Genomic DNA, 18,007 nt, shown 5'->3' on the forward strand with positions numbered 1-18,007 from the left:
TTCATCAGGTTTAATACAGGTGGCCAGGAGAAATCATAGAGCAAGAGCCCTTCCAAGAGAAAGCCCTTATAAACACTTATCATGGACAAACATTCTGACAATAATTTAAATGTTCTGTCAACAATGCCAGTGGCCCTGGCTACTGGCGCCGTATACACTATGGATAGTGTATCCCCAACCCAAACTTCAACCACAACATTAAACATTGAAACATAAACAGGTCATGAACCTATATTGCTTTCCTTTCATAACACAGAACATTGGAAATCATGTTTATTGCATCATTGGAAATCATGTGTTTTGCAATCATATAAAAAATTGCATCCATGATTTCAATGAAAATGTGTTTTTTTACCCTGACATTTCCTGTTACAGACTTAAAATAGTACATATTATATAACCTTGGACAAGAAGTATTGAATGTAGGTTTTGAGACAAGGTTGGAACATGATTGAATGCATAGAGAATGCCATCACTTTTTGGACTTTTTGGAGTCCTTGATGACCCCTCTCCAAAACATAGCGCCTATGGTTTTGACCATAAAGCTCTATTTAGGTCTCGTCACTCCAAATTACAGTGTGCCAGAAGCTGTGAGGCGTGTCAAGGTGTTGTCAGGCATATTGCAACTGGGCTTTTTTGTGGCACTGGCACAGGAAAGGCTTCTTTCTGGCAACTCAACCATGCAGCTCATTTTTGTTCAAGTATCATTGTATTGTGCTCCTTGAAACAACCACACCATCTTTTTCCAGAGCAACCTGTATTTATCCTGAGGCTACCTGTGGGAATTCCAAACAATTCTTCTGGTAGTTTTGGCTGAAATCTTTCTTGGTCTACCTGACCTTGGCTTGGTATCAAGAGATCCCCACATTTTCCACTTCTCAATAAGTGATTGAACAGTACTGACTGGCATTTGCAAGGCTTTAGATATCTTTTTATATCCTTTTCCATCTTTATAAAGTTCCATTGCCTTGTTATGCAGGTCTTTTGACAGTTCTTTTCTGCTCCCCTTGGCTCAGTGCATCCACGTGAGATTAACTTTTTATACACAGACCCAAATTGCATTTTAATAAGCCACAGGAGTGGGATATTAACCTTTAAATCCCATTTCCACCTGGGTGTGTCAACTTGTGTGTCTGTAACAAGCCCAAACATTCAAGGGTATGTAAACTTTTGATCAGGGCCATTTGGGTGATTTCTGTTATCACTATGATTTAAAAAGGAGCCAGACACCTATGTTATAATAAATGGCTTCATATGATCACTATCCTTAAATAAAATACTGTTTTTTGCATGATCAGTCATATTTTCTAAATCAATGCCAAAATCTCACAGTTTCAGCCAGGGTATGCAAACTTATGAGCACAACTGTAGAAGGCAGGGACAAGTGAGTAAAATGAACTGAATCCTAGACAGACACTCCCTTTCAGTATTTCAAACATGACATACAGCTGTACTTAAGAGTTGAGTGCCTCTGAACCACATTATTTGAATTCTACTATTGTCAAGTCTAAGGCACAGATGGTCATTTGAAAAGTAGTCATTATCATTATTGACATTTTATAGGCATAGCTCATAAATCAGTGGACAGATTCATGTGTCTGATGAAAGATTGACAACGCATGGATCGACATTCAATGTCAATGGACCGATTTGAATACACACTCAAGCATGCATGCACACAAACGCACGCAAGCCTACACACACACCACCCCAACACACTTTTTAACTCAAAATAGAGGACTACACATGACGTAACTCTTAACATGGCAGTGAGTGAGGGTACCCTGACCCACAATATCAGCTCACTGCTTTTAGAGCTTTCCATCAAGTCATAGCTCAGGAATCTCTACCTCTCTCTCCCCTTCGCCTGGTCTTATGGCCATTTACGAATAAGATTAAAGCTATTATTCATGCATGTAGGAATTCAAGCAGCATGGAGCATAGGTAATGCTCTAATTGCTCTAATTAGTCAACTCAGATTGTTAAGTCAAACTCTGTTTGGATTGTAATTGATTCAAATGTTTTGTTTCCTATGATGCGGAAACACTGAAGACTACATGGCCAGAAAACATGCATTTTAATTTGGTTCTCAGACAGAAATAAAATACTGTTTAGATTTAAAAGATATAGCTTATATAGCAAAGAATATTATTGTAGTTCAATAAAATACAACTGCTCATGGGAGCAATCTTTGACAGTTCATACATATAATGGAAGCAATCTATGAGTTGCCAGTTCACACACATGAACAAACACATAGACACGCACAATAATAAACATAAAAATAGAGGGAAATGTTCTTTTTATACCTTGTTACCTTGTTATAATAATAAACAATAAACAAAGTCCCTTTTATAGGTTTTAGGTACATTATTTAAACATAACCTTTGCCTGGAAAGTGTTTTTCAGTTACCAAATTCTGGTACTCTTGCAAGAACCTTGTCAGTATATCTGGATTGAGACAATTAAAGAATGAGGCTCTTAATGAATATAACTATGTGCTTTAATGAAAAAGGATCCATAAAACGGCTGTTGGCCATCAGCCCCGGCCTTTTCACCATCAGGGCCAAACTAGTAATGTTGTTTAGATGCCTTAAGGACATACTCTCTTGTATTTCTACACAGCAGCACGTTCATGCCCCAAACAATTTCCACAGCCTTTCCTTGACAACAAAGATAAACTGAGATAAGTTAAGCACTGTTTATTTTCACTTATTTAATTGATTCCCCATTGCTTTTCCATTGCAAATGCAGATTTCCAATCAATGTGCACCGGGGCCTCCTACTCGTCTTCCTATTCTGGCTAGAGCCCGTTTGTGCTGTTCTGTGAAGGGAGTAGTACACAGCGTTGTATGAGATATTCAGTTCCTTGGTGGTTTCTCGCATGGAACAGCCTTCATTTCTCAGAACAAGACTAGACTGACAGTTTTCAGAAGAAAGTTCTTTGTATCTGGACATTTTGAGTCTGTAATCGAACCCACAATTGCTGATGCTCCAGATTCTCAACTAGTCTAAAGAAGGCCAGTTTTATTTCTTCTTTAATCAGCACAACCGTTTTCAGCTGTTCTAACATAATTTCAAACTTTTTTTCTATCAACAAGCCTTTTAAAATTAAAACCTTGGACAGAGGCGTCACTAGGATCACAATACATTCGGGGCTTAGTCCACCCGCCCGCCCCATCCAGGGCAGAAAGTACATGGTTTAGAATGTACATGCGGAAAATGTTGATGTACATGCTAGCGGCCTACACGTCTACATTGTCATAACGCACAATCTGAATTATAGATGAATCGGGGACATTTTTTTAATTATTATAATAGTTGGTTATTTTGAGCTATTCATAAAAGATCCGAGGCTATAGCCTCGGACGCCCAGGCCTAACGACGCCACTGACCTTGGATTAACAAACACAGTGTGCCACTGGAACACAGGGCAGATTGCCGTTAATGGGCCTCTGTACGCCTATGTAGATATTCCATTGAAAATCTGCCATTTCCAGCAGCAATAGTCATTTACAACATTAACAATATCTATACTGTTTTTCTGATCAATTTGATGTTATTTAAATGGACAACAAAAAATGTATCTTACAAATGGCTAATTTTAGAAATAAATTACATGAAAACCATATGTAATAAACAACTGCATTATTTTGAAGTAGAAACGTAATTTTTAATGGACCGCGAGCGACCTCAGTTAAAGAAAACTAAGGCAAAATAGCGTCATAAAGCGTCCATATAAATAATTAGGAGTATTGTGAGATGATGATATGACACCTTGCTAGTTATCCAACTGATGTTGTTTTGATATGTTTTTTAACCTTGTTTACATCCACCAGCTAGTTTGCTTTTTTTTTATTCAGCTGACCTAGATTATTGGGAGGAGTGACGTTCTGCTGTACACGTACAGTGACCGAGAGTTATGGTGACATCCATAACGATGGTGTACGTAAAAACATATTGTACAATGTAGGTACATCATGTTAAAATATTCACAAGAAGTCATATTGAAGTGCTGAGGTCAATAAGCTGAAACACAAAGACAGACGGCGTTCAATATTTACGGGTCATCCATTCATTGACAGGGAATATGGGTCTGGCTGATTCCATTATTATAATCGTTATGTAGACCTACGTTTACTGGAGCAGGCCTACCAGTCCCGATATTGTGGTGATAATGAACGGTAATATTCCCAAAAAAGTCTCTCACTATCTCACCCACTAGCTGCAATTAGATTCAATGTTTTAGCTATCAGTAACTATCCGTTAATTTGCTAGCTCGATGTTGCATGCCCGCCTATCGCCCTCTTGAAGCAATGTTTATAAACATAGTCTATACAACAAGTTATTGCGCACATATATTCTTTAATCATCTCATTAATTGAGGGGTTCATCACAGTTATCCATCACACTTATTTTGAGCATTTTAAGGTTAACTTTGACCTCTAGGGTACATATCTGAATTACCAGTATAAATTAGGCCCCTACTTCAGGTACATTTTGGCCAGGGATTCTGAAAGGGTATGACATGACCTTTCAAATTATGTACATAAAGATGTAAATCTGACTTGAAAAGTGACAGCTACAACTATTCTTTAACATTTAATTGTTAAAGCTTAGCTATACAATTTGGCCCAGCTATATTTTTGGACTGTACCCTTGTTGATTATTGTACACAGCTAGTAAATACATTTTAAAACAGAGCCAACAAAGAATTACCCACAAAAGCAATTTCAAAATATGGTTGCCAAAGAGCTCAGCTGGGTCTTATTGTATACATTTTACATGTAACATATTAAAATTGTCATAATGATGTAGCATACACAACCAAATGAGCCAGGTGACCCATATCCTTACAATATTAAGCATCTGAAAATTGTAGGATTAATAATTTATATATATATGTATATACATACAGTACAGGCCAAAAGTTTGGACACACCTCATTCAATGCGTTTTCTTTATTTTCATGACTATTTACAATGTAGATTCTCACTGAAGGCATCAAAACTATGAATGAACACATATGGAATTATGTACTTAACAAAAAAGTGTGAAATAACTGAAAACGTCTTATATTTTAGATTCCTCAAAGTAGCCACCCTTTGCTTTTTTGATAGCGCTGCAAACCCTTGGTGTTCTCTCAATGAGCTTCATGAGGTAGTCACCTGAAATGGTTTTACTTCACAGGTGTTCCTTGTCAGGGTTAATTAGTGGACTTTATTCCCTTATTAATGGGGTTGGAACCATCAGTTGTGTTTTGCAGAAGTCAGGTTGATACACAGCCGACAGCCCTATTGGACAACTGTTAGAATTCATATTATGGCAAGAACCAATCAGCTAAGTAAAGAGAAACGAGTGGCCATCATTACTTTAACAAATTAAGTTCAGTCAGTCCGGGAAATTGCGAAAACTTTGAATGTGTCCCCAAGTGCAGTCGCAAAAACCATCAAGCGCTACAATGAAACTGGCTCACATGAGGACCACCCCAGGAAAGGAAGACAAAGAGTCACCTCTGCTGCTGAGGATAAGTTCATCCGAGTCACAAGCCTCAGAAATCGCAGGTTAACGGCAGCTCAGATTAGAGACCAGCTGAATGCCACACAGAGTTCTAGCAGCAGACACATCTCTAGAACAACTGTTAAGAGGAGACAGCGCAAATCAGGCCTTAATGGTCAAGTAGCTGCTAGGAAACCACTGCTAAGGAGAGGCAACAAGCAGAAGAGATTTGTTTGGGCCAAGAAACACAAGGAATGGACATTAGACCAGTGGAAATCTGTGCTTTGGTCTGATGAGTCCAAATTTGAGATCTTTGGTTCCAACCGCCGTGTCTTTGTGTGACGCAGAAAAGGTGAATGGATGGATTCTACATGCCTGGTTCCCACCGTGAAGCATGGAGGAGGAGGTGTGATGGTGTGGGGGTGCTTTGCTGGTGACACTGTTGGGGATTTATTCAAAATTGAAGGCATACTGAACCAGCATGGCTACCACAGCATCCTGCAGCGACATGCCATCCCATCCGGTTTGCGTTTAGTTGGACCATCATTAATTTTTCAACAGGACAATGACCCCAAACAAACCTCCAGGCTGTGTAAGGGCTATTTGACCAAGAAGGAGAGTGATGGAGTGCTGTGCCAGATGACCTGGCCTCCACAGTCTCCAGACCTGAACCCAATCGAGATGGTTTTGGGTGAGCTGGAACGCAGAGTGAAGGCAAAAGGGCCAACAAGTGCTAAGCATCTCTGGGAACTCCTTCAAGACTGTTGGAAAACCATTTCAGGTGACTACCTCTTGAAGCTCATCAAGAGAATGCCAAGAGTGTGCAAAGCAGTAACCAGAGCAAAGGGTGGCTACTTTGAAGAAACTAGAATATAAGACATGTTTTTAGTTATTTCACACTTTTTTGTTAAGTACATAAAACATGTTCATTCATAGTTTTGATGCCTTCAGTGAGAATCTACAATGTAAATAGTCATGAAAATAAAGGAAACGCATTGAATGAGAAGGTGTGTCCAAACTTTTGGCCTGTACTGTACATACATTCATATTTTCCATAATGTATATTATAGAGAACATCAATGATGATCACATCAGAGTGTATATACCTCAGACTTCACAGTATACAAATCACAGAACAAAGTAGTACCCTGTTTGACATTTAAATAATACAAAGTGCACAATTAAAGTTCATTCAATGCAAATGCATCAACAACTGGTAAAACAGAACTGTTGAACTTTGTCCTCTCAAATAAACAGCAGAGGACCACTGCATTAAAGCTTTACATTCAGACACCTACAAAAGGTATATTATTGAATTATACAGATATTTTGCTGAACATACTGAATTGATGGCTCCATCAGTCTAGATGTTTAAAAAAGTGACCCATGCATCATACTGGAATGAAACAAGAATACAAACCATAAACCATCATATATGTACTTACCTTTTCTTCTACAAGAATATTTGGCACCATATTTTAGCATAGAATACTTGTAAAACATACACCATTTGTGATAATGCAGGGGTAATATAAAAAGTTGGCACCACACAAGGATAAGTATTTATGTAAAGGAAAGATTATGTATGAATCCCAATTGTTATGTTCACTATACCTACTGAACAACTTCTCCTGTTTGAGGCAAAAAAGTTACCTCTGCAAAAGGGATTCTCCCTGTAATTAACAGAATCAACTGCCTCATAACAAAACTGTCTACACCTCAGAGGACCAAACAACATCCTTACACTGACTGCCCCCTATAATGCTCAGAGGACAAATACTACCCATTATAACAACCAAAGCACCCATTCTCAACCAAAGCACCCATTTTCAAAGGAAAACATTTGTAAATGGTCCTCAACATATGGTCCACGGACCAGCATCAGTGCCTGGTATGATGCTGAATGGTCCCTCAGATGATTAGCTGATAATAGTGTAGCCAGTTCTCAAGTGTTATTGTTGATATAAACTTGAGGAGTCCTTTCCGTAGGAAGGACGATAGCAGCTTGCTGATTCTTGAAAAAGAGGGACCACTGTTTACTGGTCCGAATGGTAAAGAAACGGTTCATAGAGACAGTTACATCACACATATCCTCTTTTAAAGGGTAATATTAAGGAATGTAAACACAAACACTCCATATAATGTTTTTTAACCCTCAGTTTAACTAGAAGAATGGGTTACTATGGTTGGTATTATGTGGCAGAGCTGTTGTTATTGCACTATATCAGCAATTCAACCAATGGATACAGGTTACTTTAAGGGGTTATCCAGACGTGTCTTAAACCATCTCGACAAACAAAAAGGAGGTATAAAGATATATTATTAATAATATTTTCAGCAATACTATGTTTATTAATAACAATATGTGTATAGTAATATCGATATGTTGAATTGTTCAACATTATGATATTATATTTAAAAATGTTTATGGATATATATAGGCAGCTGCTTATGTTGAACAGAAGCAGTGCGAGGTATGACATAATAATAACTACTTTCATTATTTATATTCTGCCAAAGAAATGCAAATAAACGTGTTCGCCATTGGTCAAAGAGGTAAGCCAATCACAAACTGCGATACGGAATATGAATTGAACCCTCTCATGCACAGAGAGGTTTCAATACAGGTCAAGACTGGTTTCAAAACAGGCCGGTGAAAACCCTGACAAGTCCAGAGGGGGATGACTATTGGGAGGCATACAGGCATACCAAGTAAAACAGCACCCCCTGTTGGACATGCATATAACCTACTGATATATAGATCTGATCTGATAGATTAGCTCCGATTTAGCATTTTGGTCAGCATAATTTATGGGGCTTCATGAACATAATAATACCACTGGCAAAGAGGTTTCACTGTCAACCACATGTTAATGGGATCTATCTACATTTACACCTAACATCAATTAACCATGATCAATCACTATAGTCCAAAGTAAGGTATACCATCACATTCACTTGTTTTCACTTCAGCAACGCTAAATCACGCTGTAACCTTCCACTTTAACCTCTTCAACTAATGTCCTATTTAAAAATTGCATTGATTGCCAAACATTTGTTTTACATCAGGAACATATCTGAGATAGCAGCAAAACTACATACAAATGTACCATACTTTAATATGGACAGAAAACAAGGAACCATTCCTTCAGTTCATTGAACCTGAATAAACCTCCATCTGTGGTGGGGCACAGTACTATGCGTTGAGATATGAGCTACTGTACTGAGCATATCCTAGAGGAAATCTCTTCCATCTTTGTGTATTTACCAGTGATAGAAATACCCTCATTGTATGCCACAGGCTTTGATTGACAAGCTGCCTTCTAACACTCTGATAACTCCACTGTATCTTCCACAGATGTACCGAACCACCGTTCCCGTAACCCTCAATCCCTAAAAAGGAACAAAAACTGCAACAATAACTACTATACGTTAAAGTATTCGCCTGGATCCAAGACATGCAGGCAATGTCCACCATCACAGATGGTTTAACTCACTAACAAGTGTAACAACGAACAGGGAAGGAGCCCTCCAGCAGTTCAATGAAAGTAGAGAGCACTTCAACACTGACAGGCCAATATATGCAATTTGCGCAAAAAGGCAAACCAATGCCCATATTCTTATTCATAACATAACTCCACGTTTGTCTATGCAAATGTACTCAACAATGGCATTGAGAAGCTCACAATATCCACAATCAAAATCACTCGCGTTAGGATTGAAAACGTAAGATTGAGAAAAAGCAAGTACCCTGCTGCACCAAGCACGATAAGCTCTACTTCTATGATAAGCAGTGTGTCAGTTTTCTACACTGACAGGAGAAAGGATTATATTCCTCTTTTCCCTATCTTCCTACAATTCACTCTCTCTCAGACACAATGAAGGCTTAACAAAGAGAGAAAAAGATGCCCCCAACTCAACTCAACTGTCACATGTACCCATATCACTGTCACAGTTCTGTTCTACTCAATATTAAGATGAATTCCATGGCTACAAAAAATACAAAGCCACACACCCCACTAAGTGGGGTTCAAGCACCATGACAAACCGTTATTGTGGCATTAAGAAATCATTAAAAACCCTGCAAAAGCCTTATATAACTTTACAAGGTCTTCCTCAGCTGGGCGAACTGGAATCACTTGTAGTACACAGTAGCAACCATGTCAGTCTCCCTACAACTACTACTAGGGGACTTTAATAGGCCAGAATGGATCCCAGATTGATCCAAGTAGAGGCTAAAATGGCTGCCAAAAGTAGCCAAAATGGAGCCTGAATGGCCACAGTGCTGCTAAGTTGACTTGCACTTGTACTTAGGCCTGTGAGATCATCTAGAGGCCAGTGAGATCAACGATGGCCTTGATGAAGATGGTGTCGTCGCGGATATACGAGTTCTTGGCATCAAGCTTGGAAAGCGGGCAGAAGAGTGGGCAGCCACTAGCGATGTTCATCTCGCTCACAGGCCTCTGGAAGGAGGAGGAAGTAATGTCGGGCCGAAAAGCATCAATGATGTGCTCCCTATTACTCTGGTCAAGCAGCATCAGAGTCACCTGGGGAGGGAGGGAGAGAGGTAGGGAGGGAGGGAGAGAGAGATAGGTAGGGAGAGAGAAAGGAAAAGAGAGCAAAAATAATTAGTATATTCAATGAAAATGTGTAAATGACAGTATTGCTATGGAATTCAACGTGAAGTATGTAAAACGTTCCCTAATATCGGTACATTTTTGTTATCTGGTCCTTACCTTCTGGTTAAAAGGCCATTTAAGTAGGGCATCACTCAGGCCCCTCATCACCACGAAGAACAGAGACAGGTGGCTCCCGCGCCCTGTCCCGTCCCCATTCAGGTAGATCCGCAGACACATCTTATAGCCATATTTACTGGTGTAGAAGGCTATACGGGGAAAAAAGGCAGGTTCTGGACATATTTACTGGTGTAGAAGGCTATACGGAAAAAAAGGCAGGTTCTGGACATATTTACTGGTGTAGAAGGCTATACGGAAAAAAGGGCAGGTTCTGGACATATTTACTGGTGTAGAAGGCTATAGGGGAAAAAAGGCAGGTTCTGGACATATTTACTGGTGTAAAGGGCTATAGGGAAAAAAAGGCAGGTTCTGGACATATTTACTGGTGTAGAAGGCTATTGGGGAAAAAAGGCAGGTTCTGGACATATTTACTGGTGTAAAGGGCTATAGGGAAAAAAAGGCAGGTTCTGGACATATTTACTGGTGTAGAAGGCTATTGGGGGGAAAAGGCAGGTTCTGGACATATTTACTGGTGTAGAAGGCCATAGGAAAAACAGGCAGGTTCTGGATATATTTACTGGCATAGACGGCTGTCAAAAACTGACTGGTGTAAATGGTTAAAAGAAGACAACTTATTTTTTAAATATTAATATGGAATTATAATAGCCCATGTTATTTTGCTGTCATTAGTACATGCATTACTATGCTACATATCATCTTGAATGGGACACAGATTTCTCTGGTTTCGGTCTTCACCACTTACCTTCGATCTATCTTGAATCAGAGACATTTAAGACGATCTACATATTATTATCTCCGGTTCTAGTTACCTGGTGAGAACATGGCGGGTGCCCGGCCAGCGATGGCGTCCTGTCTCTTCTTGGTAAAGTCAGAGATCCTCCAGACGAAGACGCCGTCAAAGGTGGTGGCTGACATCTCTCTTAGCCTGCCCTCCATTTCTGCTACAGTCAGGTCCTTTAGCCCTACGGTCCTCTCCAGCTGTCTCACCTGATGCACCGGCACATGTTTACCAATACACAAATATATGTTTGCTTTTTTGAATGTGATTACCTCAGAAACTCTTGCTTTATAACCCTGTGATTTATGCAGCTAAATTTAAATGTTGGAAAAGGGCTGCATAAATTAAATGACTGAATATATTTGGTTCCTACCTTGTTGCTCAGGGCCTCGATCTTATCCTGGTCCAAGCGGTGCTGTCTGTTACTGGCCTCCATGGTGGTGGCGAAGCGTTCAACCTCTCGGTTCAACACACACACCACATTCTCAAATGTCCCGGATTTGACCTCCAGGTCTGTGCACCTGCGCCCCAACTCTGCCACTTTGGTCTTCTCACTGTGGAGCTGGAGCTCCAGGGCCGCCCCCACCGAGCTGGGCAAGGGGGTGAACGAGGTGGACACAGTCAGGGAGGGGGCCGGGACTGGAGGTGGAGGCAGGGGAAGGGCTAGGGCAGGAGGCCCGGGGAGTCCAGAGGAGGAGGAACCAGAGGCAGTGGCCCCCTGCACGGGAGGCCCGTTGGAGGTGGTGCTGAGCTGGGAGACACGTGCCTCCAGCTCCCTGAGGGAATGGTGGAGCTCCAGGAGCTTGTGTCCAGCCAGCTCAAGGCCCTGGGGCTGCAGACCCTCTATGCTTACCTTCAGGGGTGTAGAGAGTGAAAAGAAGGTGGGTAAGGCAATACTAACACTAATGTGTGGCTTCAGATCTGAGTTGTTGTTATCCTTAGTCTTTGGCCCATCTTTAGACCAACTTATCGCATTCTTCACATGTTTATTATTTATGCATTCTCTAATATAGCCTATTTGTACAGAATGAAGACTACAGATTACAATAATGATGATCATAGTACTCAACATCATAGAAAGTAGTAATATGATTTGGATATGATTAGATATTTTGTGGTACAAAGCGTAAATGAATTGAATTGTGCTTTTTTTTTTTTTTTATCAATAGACAAATATTCCACAAACATGTACAAATAATTAAGGGAAAAACAAATGGCTAAATGTAGTTATTGCATTAGTATTCACCGCCATAGTTTAGGCAAGCTAAAAATGTGTAATGTATCTTCACTATCTTCACTGTGCATATATCCTCCTAAATCAAATTTATTTATAAAGCCCTTTTTTACAACAGCAGTTGTCACAAAGTGCTTTACAGAGACACCCGGCCTTAAACCCCAAGGAGCAAACAACAGTAGTGTTGGATTTCAATGGCTAGGAAAAACTCCCTAAGAAGGTCGAATTTTAGGAAGAAACCTAGAGAGGACCCAGGCTCAGAGGGGTGGACCCAGGCTCTTCTGGCTGTGCCGAGTGAGATATTAAGAGTCCAATTGGAATAATAAATACATTTCTCTGGGCTAAATCCAGAGTTTATTTGATTTTAGACTAGGTCAGAAGTATGACCAGGTGGACAGGGACAGCAACGGGCCCCCCAAACCAGGTAATTCGCAGGTGTGGACCAGGACCCTCATCTCCTCCTAAAATGTAAAACTGGAGGAGACTGAGAAAAGTTAGTAGTACATCCCTCATATCCCCCAGCACAATAATATAGCAGCGTAACACCTTGGAACTGAGACAGGGGGCAAGAAAACACTTTCATTATCTCCAGTTTGGCCTGACATCAGAAAGTCAAACATACTGTGTGTCTATTTTATGCTAAAATATGTTTTAAAATTTAGATTAATCAATTGGTCAGCCAATTTATTTGATTTTTTCAGGGAATAAATCCACGGTGTATAAAAAAAAAAGACAAAATCACCACTGCATTCAATAACCAGAAAATATTTCCTCAACTTTTGCTATCATCCTGGATAAATATTTGTTTTGAATTCATGGGGATATGCATTTCAATCTTCTTAAGTTAGTTGTTTTGAAGTAGCCTATAGTGTTATTTTGATTTATGTACAGTGAATTAATTTCCGTGAAGGCAAAATTTGGTGTGTTTGGTTGTGGGGAAATAATGCACTGGGAGAAGCATATACCATTGTGCTGGTGCATTATCTTTCCATACATCTGATGATCAATACAAGAAAAGCTGGACGACAAAACGTTCTTTGATGTTTTTTTTTATGAGTATGAACATATAGCTCTATTCATTTGAGCTGTTATACACTGAGCATGAATTGTAAGACCAGCGAGCAGCGGATGCTGAAGCCACTGCTGCTTCTGATCTGGGGAAGTCACACTCAGATTTGACTGGTGTCTATGCAGGTCCTGCCCGTGTGATGCGACAGAAGATATTTGTGCCATGATAAATTGCAGCACAATTTATATTAGACAATTCTTACTATAGAGTACAATTGAAATCACTAGGAATTATGGATATTGAGGTTTTCTTACAACCAGAAAACGTACGTTCCACTACTACTCTTAATACACTCACTTTCATGCCCATGATGTAGTGAAGCAGCAGGTTGAGGTGTTCATAAGCACAGGCCCTTTCATGGTCGTGGATCTTCTCCTTTTCCACCTGCACAGAGGGGAAGAGAGGTGAGCTGTTTCAACAGCTGAATTGTAGCCCGATAATAACTAGCAAATGACATGGTAAAGCGGTATTTACACAGAATGAACCTTTTCATTTATTTAGGATTCATTAAAACCACAGCTCTGAAGAAATCATAACATTGCTACTTACTGACATATCACACCCAACAACATGGAATCTGCATGGGGTTCTGAACTTGCTGCAGAACTTAATGTGGTCCACATACTAGGGAAAGAGCCACATGTCAAAATAAGAAGTGAATCAAGGTTCTACATATAATTCAAGAATCACCTTTCTGAAGAAGGTGTGGTTTTGTTTATATCTGTGCTTCCTTTTCTGTCTTGCATACTCTAAATTCATTAAGTATTAAGTTCTGAATGACAATACACCGTTATGTCAGTTTAACGCCTGGTGTTATAAAGCTGCTTGTCTTTGCGTACATTTAGTGTAATGTGATCGTTTTTCAGTCAAATAAATATTATAACTACAATTCCAATGTTTGTTATTTCTATCTTCCATTCCAGTCAGGAAGTGATATAGACCAGAGACACGGGATGAGTGCAATTAATAATGAAGTAGAACAGAAAACCAGCATACTTCAGGGGTAAGAGTGTAGAAATGGAAGATGCCCGACTCAAATAGAAGCCTTTCTCGAATAGATACATAATTAATAAATACAGGCCCAGCCTATTCCTTTAAGATTTACATAATAGGCAAAAGTATGTGTGTATCGAACCTTGAAGAACTCACCTTTTCCCTAGGGATTTTCTTCTTGGCACAGCCTTCACAGATCATAGGGTACTTGGGGCAGATCTCGTCATGAGCCTAACAAACCAAGAGCTGTGTGTTTTGTATAGCTTCTTACAAACACTGATCTTACTACAATCTTGATATAACGGTAAACCGGCCATTTGAAATTCATAAACAAACGGACAGATGTTCCTCTCGTCAGGCACGCATTATTTCTCACCTTTATGTTTTTGAAATGAAACGGCTCCTTGCAGTACTTGCAGTTGAGAGTTCTCTCAGGGCATTCTCGCTCGTTGTGGCGTTCCTGTTCACTGAAGCGGATCCGCTCTTTACAGGAGGGGCAGGGAATGATCATGTACTCACAGTTCCCCTCGTGGTTCGACTGTAACGACAGGGAATAAAGTGACAATGTATTCAGCACAATTAAACGATCAGAACAGTCTAACAAGGTATATTCGGTCACACTGAACTCAAAGCAAAAGCCACACTCCAGTACTGAGCATGGTCTCTGCCATTTCTGGGTACACGAGTGAGGCTCCTTCTTTTCAAACGTGAATCATTAATCATGTGAAGGACTGTAATCAGTTTAAAACTGCACCTAACGAACCTCATATTCTTTAATATTCCCGTTCCAAGTGCAACCTTCGTTGATGCAAACAGCAGACAGGTTTTCAACCTCTCGTCGAGCTGCGTTGTCAGGAAACGCCTGCAGACGTAAAACAAAAATGGAGGCTTCTACCATTACAGTAAATACAGTGTGTTTGTGTGTGTGTCATTACCATACACACTCCAAATGTATTTGTAGGGTCCATTTTGATCTTACCTTTTCTTTAACAAGATAAAGTGACACTTTAACAACAAGTACTTACACATCCTTGTTTCAGAATTGATGTGGGCTCTTCAAAAATGTCCTCTTTGATACAAGCATTGCATTTCTGAGGTCCATCCCTGCAATGGGGAATACGATGACAATAAACAGCACTAATACAGTCATACTGTCATGTGTAGTATATTCTTCTGACACCATATCCTGGTCCGCCTTCAAAAGTCTTAACTTTCTTAACTGTTTAACAAGACCAGATTTGACACATTACCAGGAAAGGAGAAAATAAAGGTCACTATATAAAATCGAGATACACCCTTTGAACTTGTACCTGACCGTCCTATTGAAGCAGTAGGAGCAGAAACGGTGTCCACACTGGGCTTGGAAGGGCCTCCGCAGAAGGTTCTGACAGCAGTTACACAGGTGCTTATCCTCCAACTTGTTGGCCAGGATCTTCTTAGGGAAGCCTGGTTTGTTGCTCTCCATGGACGACGGAGGAGATGGTTCCTGCATGGCCATGATTCACTCAGTACGCCTTAAACCTGGCAAACAAAATTCCCGGGATCGAAATAAGCTTAAAAAGATTACTTACAAGAGGAAGACATTTCTGTGTTGATGACATGATATGGCTAGGATGATAAGCAAGCACAGGTCTCAGTCTGACCCTTTCTTCTGAGGACAATTTGAAAAACTATGAAAGCGGGTTAATACCGAGAAAAAGGTGCAGACTGAATCTACATATGGATTTATTTTTATATCACATTAATATGAACGGGATGTAGTGGATGGTTTACCCATCTTTTCTTCTGACAGTTACCCACCTCTTGTGGTCAAATGCAATAAAAGAGAGCCCTCTAATAATTTTACCACTACAACACTGAATATCATTTTACTTCAGTCAAGGCAGAGATATAAACAATTGGCAGATCTGAAAAGCTTGTTTAAGTGGTAGAATTAGCCAAATAAGACGAACGCCAATAAAACAGTTAAGTGGCATGGTACTGCATTTAGCCTAATCATTATTTTGCAATCTCCAAAAATATGTCCCTGCCCTAGAAAATGTAAATGAATTATTATAACATGCTGATGTTTATGCTGACACGATCCCCCACATGGTTCTACAGTCTGCTTAAAACATGCACCGGTCAGTGTGCATTAATAAAGACAGTTATTGACCATATGTACGACAACTTCAATTCAGCTACCTCGGCCGAGAGAAATTGCAGAGGGCCCTCTCCCTTTGTTTACATTTCAAGTCAGCAGTCAAAGCGCTTCGTCGCTCAAGCTACATTCGTATCAGAACCGTTGATTGTCCGGTCATCACACACAATTGATCGGCGCACAGTCAGACAAGGCGAATGATGCTTACAAATCGTAAATCCATTGTTGTCCTCTTCTGCTCTCTCCTGTCGTTGTTGCTAAGCTATCAGCATCTTTGGCTGGAAGTGGTACCCTCAATGATGTGGGTAGCCTACATGCCAGCCGCCACGCCCCTTTAAAGCAGGTGCACAAACCAGTTTGCTGTCGAAAAAGGTTCTGTATTGAAAATGGAAGGTATTGGAATTGCATTTATCTTACCAGCGTTTTAAACCGGCATCGCTTGCAGTGACAATAGTATTCTCCTTATCGTCGCAGCCCCACGCGCGTTAAATGTACAAACATTGCATGAGGTTATTCTGCAGAAAAATGAATCGGTTTTCTTTATTGTTAACGACATAACAAATATGATATCGAGAAGCGATTGCGGTTACAGTTCTATTTCGCCATTGCACTTCGCTGTGTTGGTGTTACGTCATGTTCAGCTTAAGCATGGGTTGGTAGCCAGGCCAAAAATGTGCCACTGTATGGGGGTGCATCATAACAGCATGTTCAGATATAGCCTAATAAATTCGTTAGCATTTATTAGAAGAATATCATGCGGTATTGTGTAATTATTTTGCTTTGCTTCCATAAAAATAAAACGTTTTGTTTATAAACCCATTTCCAGTGACGGAATACACAACATACGCAGTAGGAGAGATGCTGTAACGTTGATGATGACAAGTCATGTGAGGTAGCATCAGATTGGGTAGACCGCAACCACATCCAGAGATTGTCAGTATTTCGGTTTACAGGTATTTTAAATAGGTATTCAAATTACTGATTGTATTTTGTCAGTGTTATTTCACATCCCTGAACAACAGTCCAATTTATTTTGCATCAAGACAAGATACTTAAATCCTATTTGTATATTTCTAAAACACGAGTCCTTCTAGACATCTAGTGCGGTTCCCCGGTGGTGTTCATTAGAATAATAATACACAGAAAGTGTTTATTTGCGCATTAGCATGTAGTGTATTATTAAATGATTGCCCATTCTCGACCAGAATTTCTGGTTATAACTCCCTTTTCACCCCACAATCTATATATTTTATGTTATAATCAAACCCTACCACATGCCTTAATTTGCCCACCTGTAGCATGCATCCATGATACAGTACAAAGGGCAGTAAGAAGGTAAGTAACTCATCATCCTAACAATAATATCCAGGGGTCCCTCATCCACCCTTGACAAAGTACCAAAGCAACACAATGTCTAAACATATACACAACATAATTTAAACAGGATTCCAATGATCATGTAGGTTAGACATTGTGGTTTTGCCTCATATTAAACATGTGTTGTTGTGGCTGGAATTCATAAAAATGCCTCAATATT

At 40.0% G+C, this 18,007-nt stretch overlaps 1 protein-coding gene across 4 annotated transcripts; it reads right to left on the reverse strand.

Annotated features, from left to right (window-relative positions):
- Positions 1-6,502: 6,502 nt before the first annotated feature.
- On the reverse strand, positions 6,503-17,210 carry LOC105015142 (TNF receptor-associated factor 2). 4 transcript variants are annotated; one of them, XM_010878044.3, is made up of 13 exons: positions 16,888-17,203; positions 16,679-16,802; positions 15,641-15,851; positions 15,356-15,434; positions 15,094-15,192; positions 14,707-14,868; positions 14,487-14,561; positions 13,887-13,961; positions 13,635-13,721; positions 11,408-11,887; positions 11,066-11,243; positions 10,236-10,384; positions 6,503-10,046 (listed from the first exon to the last, which is right to left on the reverse strand). In XM_010878044.3, the coding sequence occupies exons 3-13, from the start codon at positions 15,826-15,828 to the stop codon at positions 9,828-9,830; spliced, it is 1,791 nt and encodes a 596-aa protein (XP_010876346.1). In that variant the 5' UTR covers positions 15,829-15,851; positions 16,679-16,802; positions 16,888-17,203; the 3' UTR covers positions 6,503-9,827. The 4 variants fall into 4 exon arrangements, with proteins under 4 accessions (XP_010876346.1, XP_010876347.1, XP_019908697.1 ...); XM_010878045.3 differs by lacking the exon at positions 16,679-16,802; XM_020053138.2 differs by lacking the exon at positions 16,888-17,203 and having other exon boundaries at positions 16,679-16,881.
- Between the last annotated feature and the right edge of the window lie 797 nt (positions 17,211-18,007).

The sequence above is a fragment of the Esox lucius genome, chromosome 14 (genome assembly GCF_011004845.1).
Source record: "Esox lucius isolate fEsoLuc1 chromosome 14, fEsoLuc1.pri, whole genome shotgun sequence".
Classification (NCBI taxonomy): Eukaryota; Metazoa; Chordata; class Actinopteri; order Esociformes; family Esocidae; genus Esox; species Esox lucius.

Coding starts and splice junctions, on each gene's coding strand:
- LOC105015142 (XM_010878045.3), bottom strand. CDS start 15,828: ATGGCCATGCAGGAACCATCTCCTCCGTCGTCCATGGAGAGCAACAAA. Junction 15,435..15,640: donor TGCTTCAATAGGACGGTCAG/GTACAAGTTCAA, acceptor TCCCCATTGCAG/GGATGGACCTCAGAAATGCA. Junction 14,562..14,706: donor TTCATTTCAAAAACATAAAG/GTGAGAAATAAT, acceptor TTGGTTTGTTAG/GCTCATGACGAGATCTGCCC.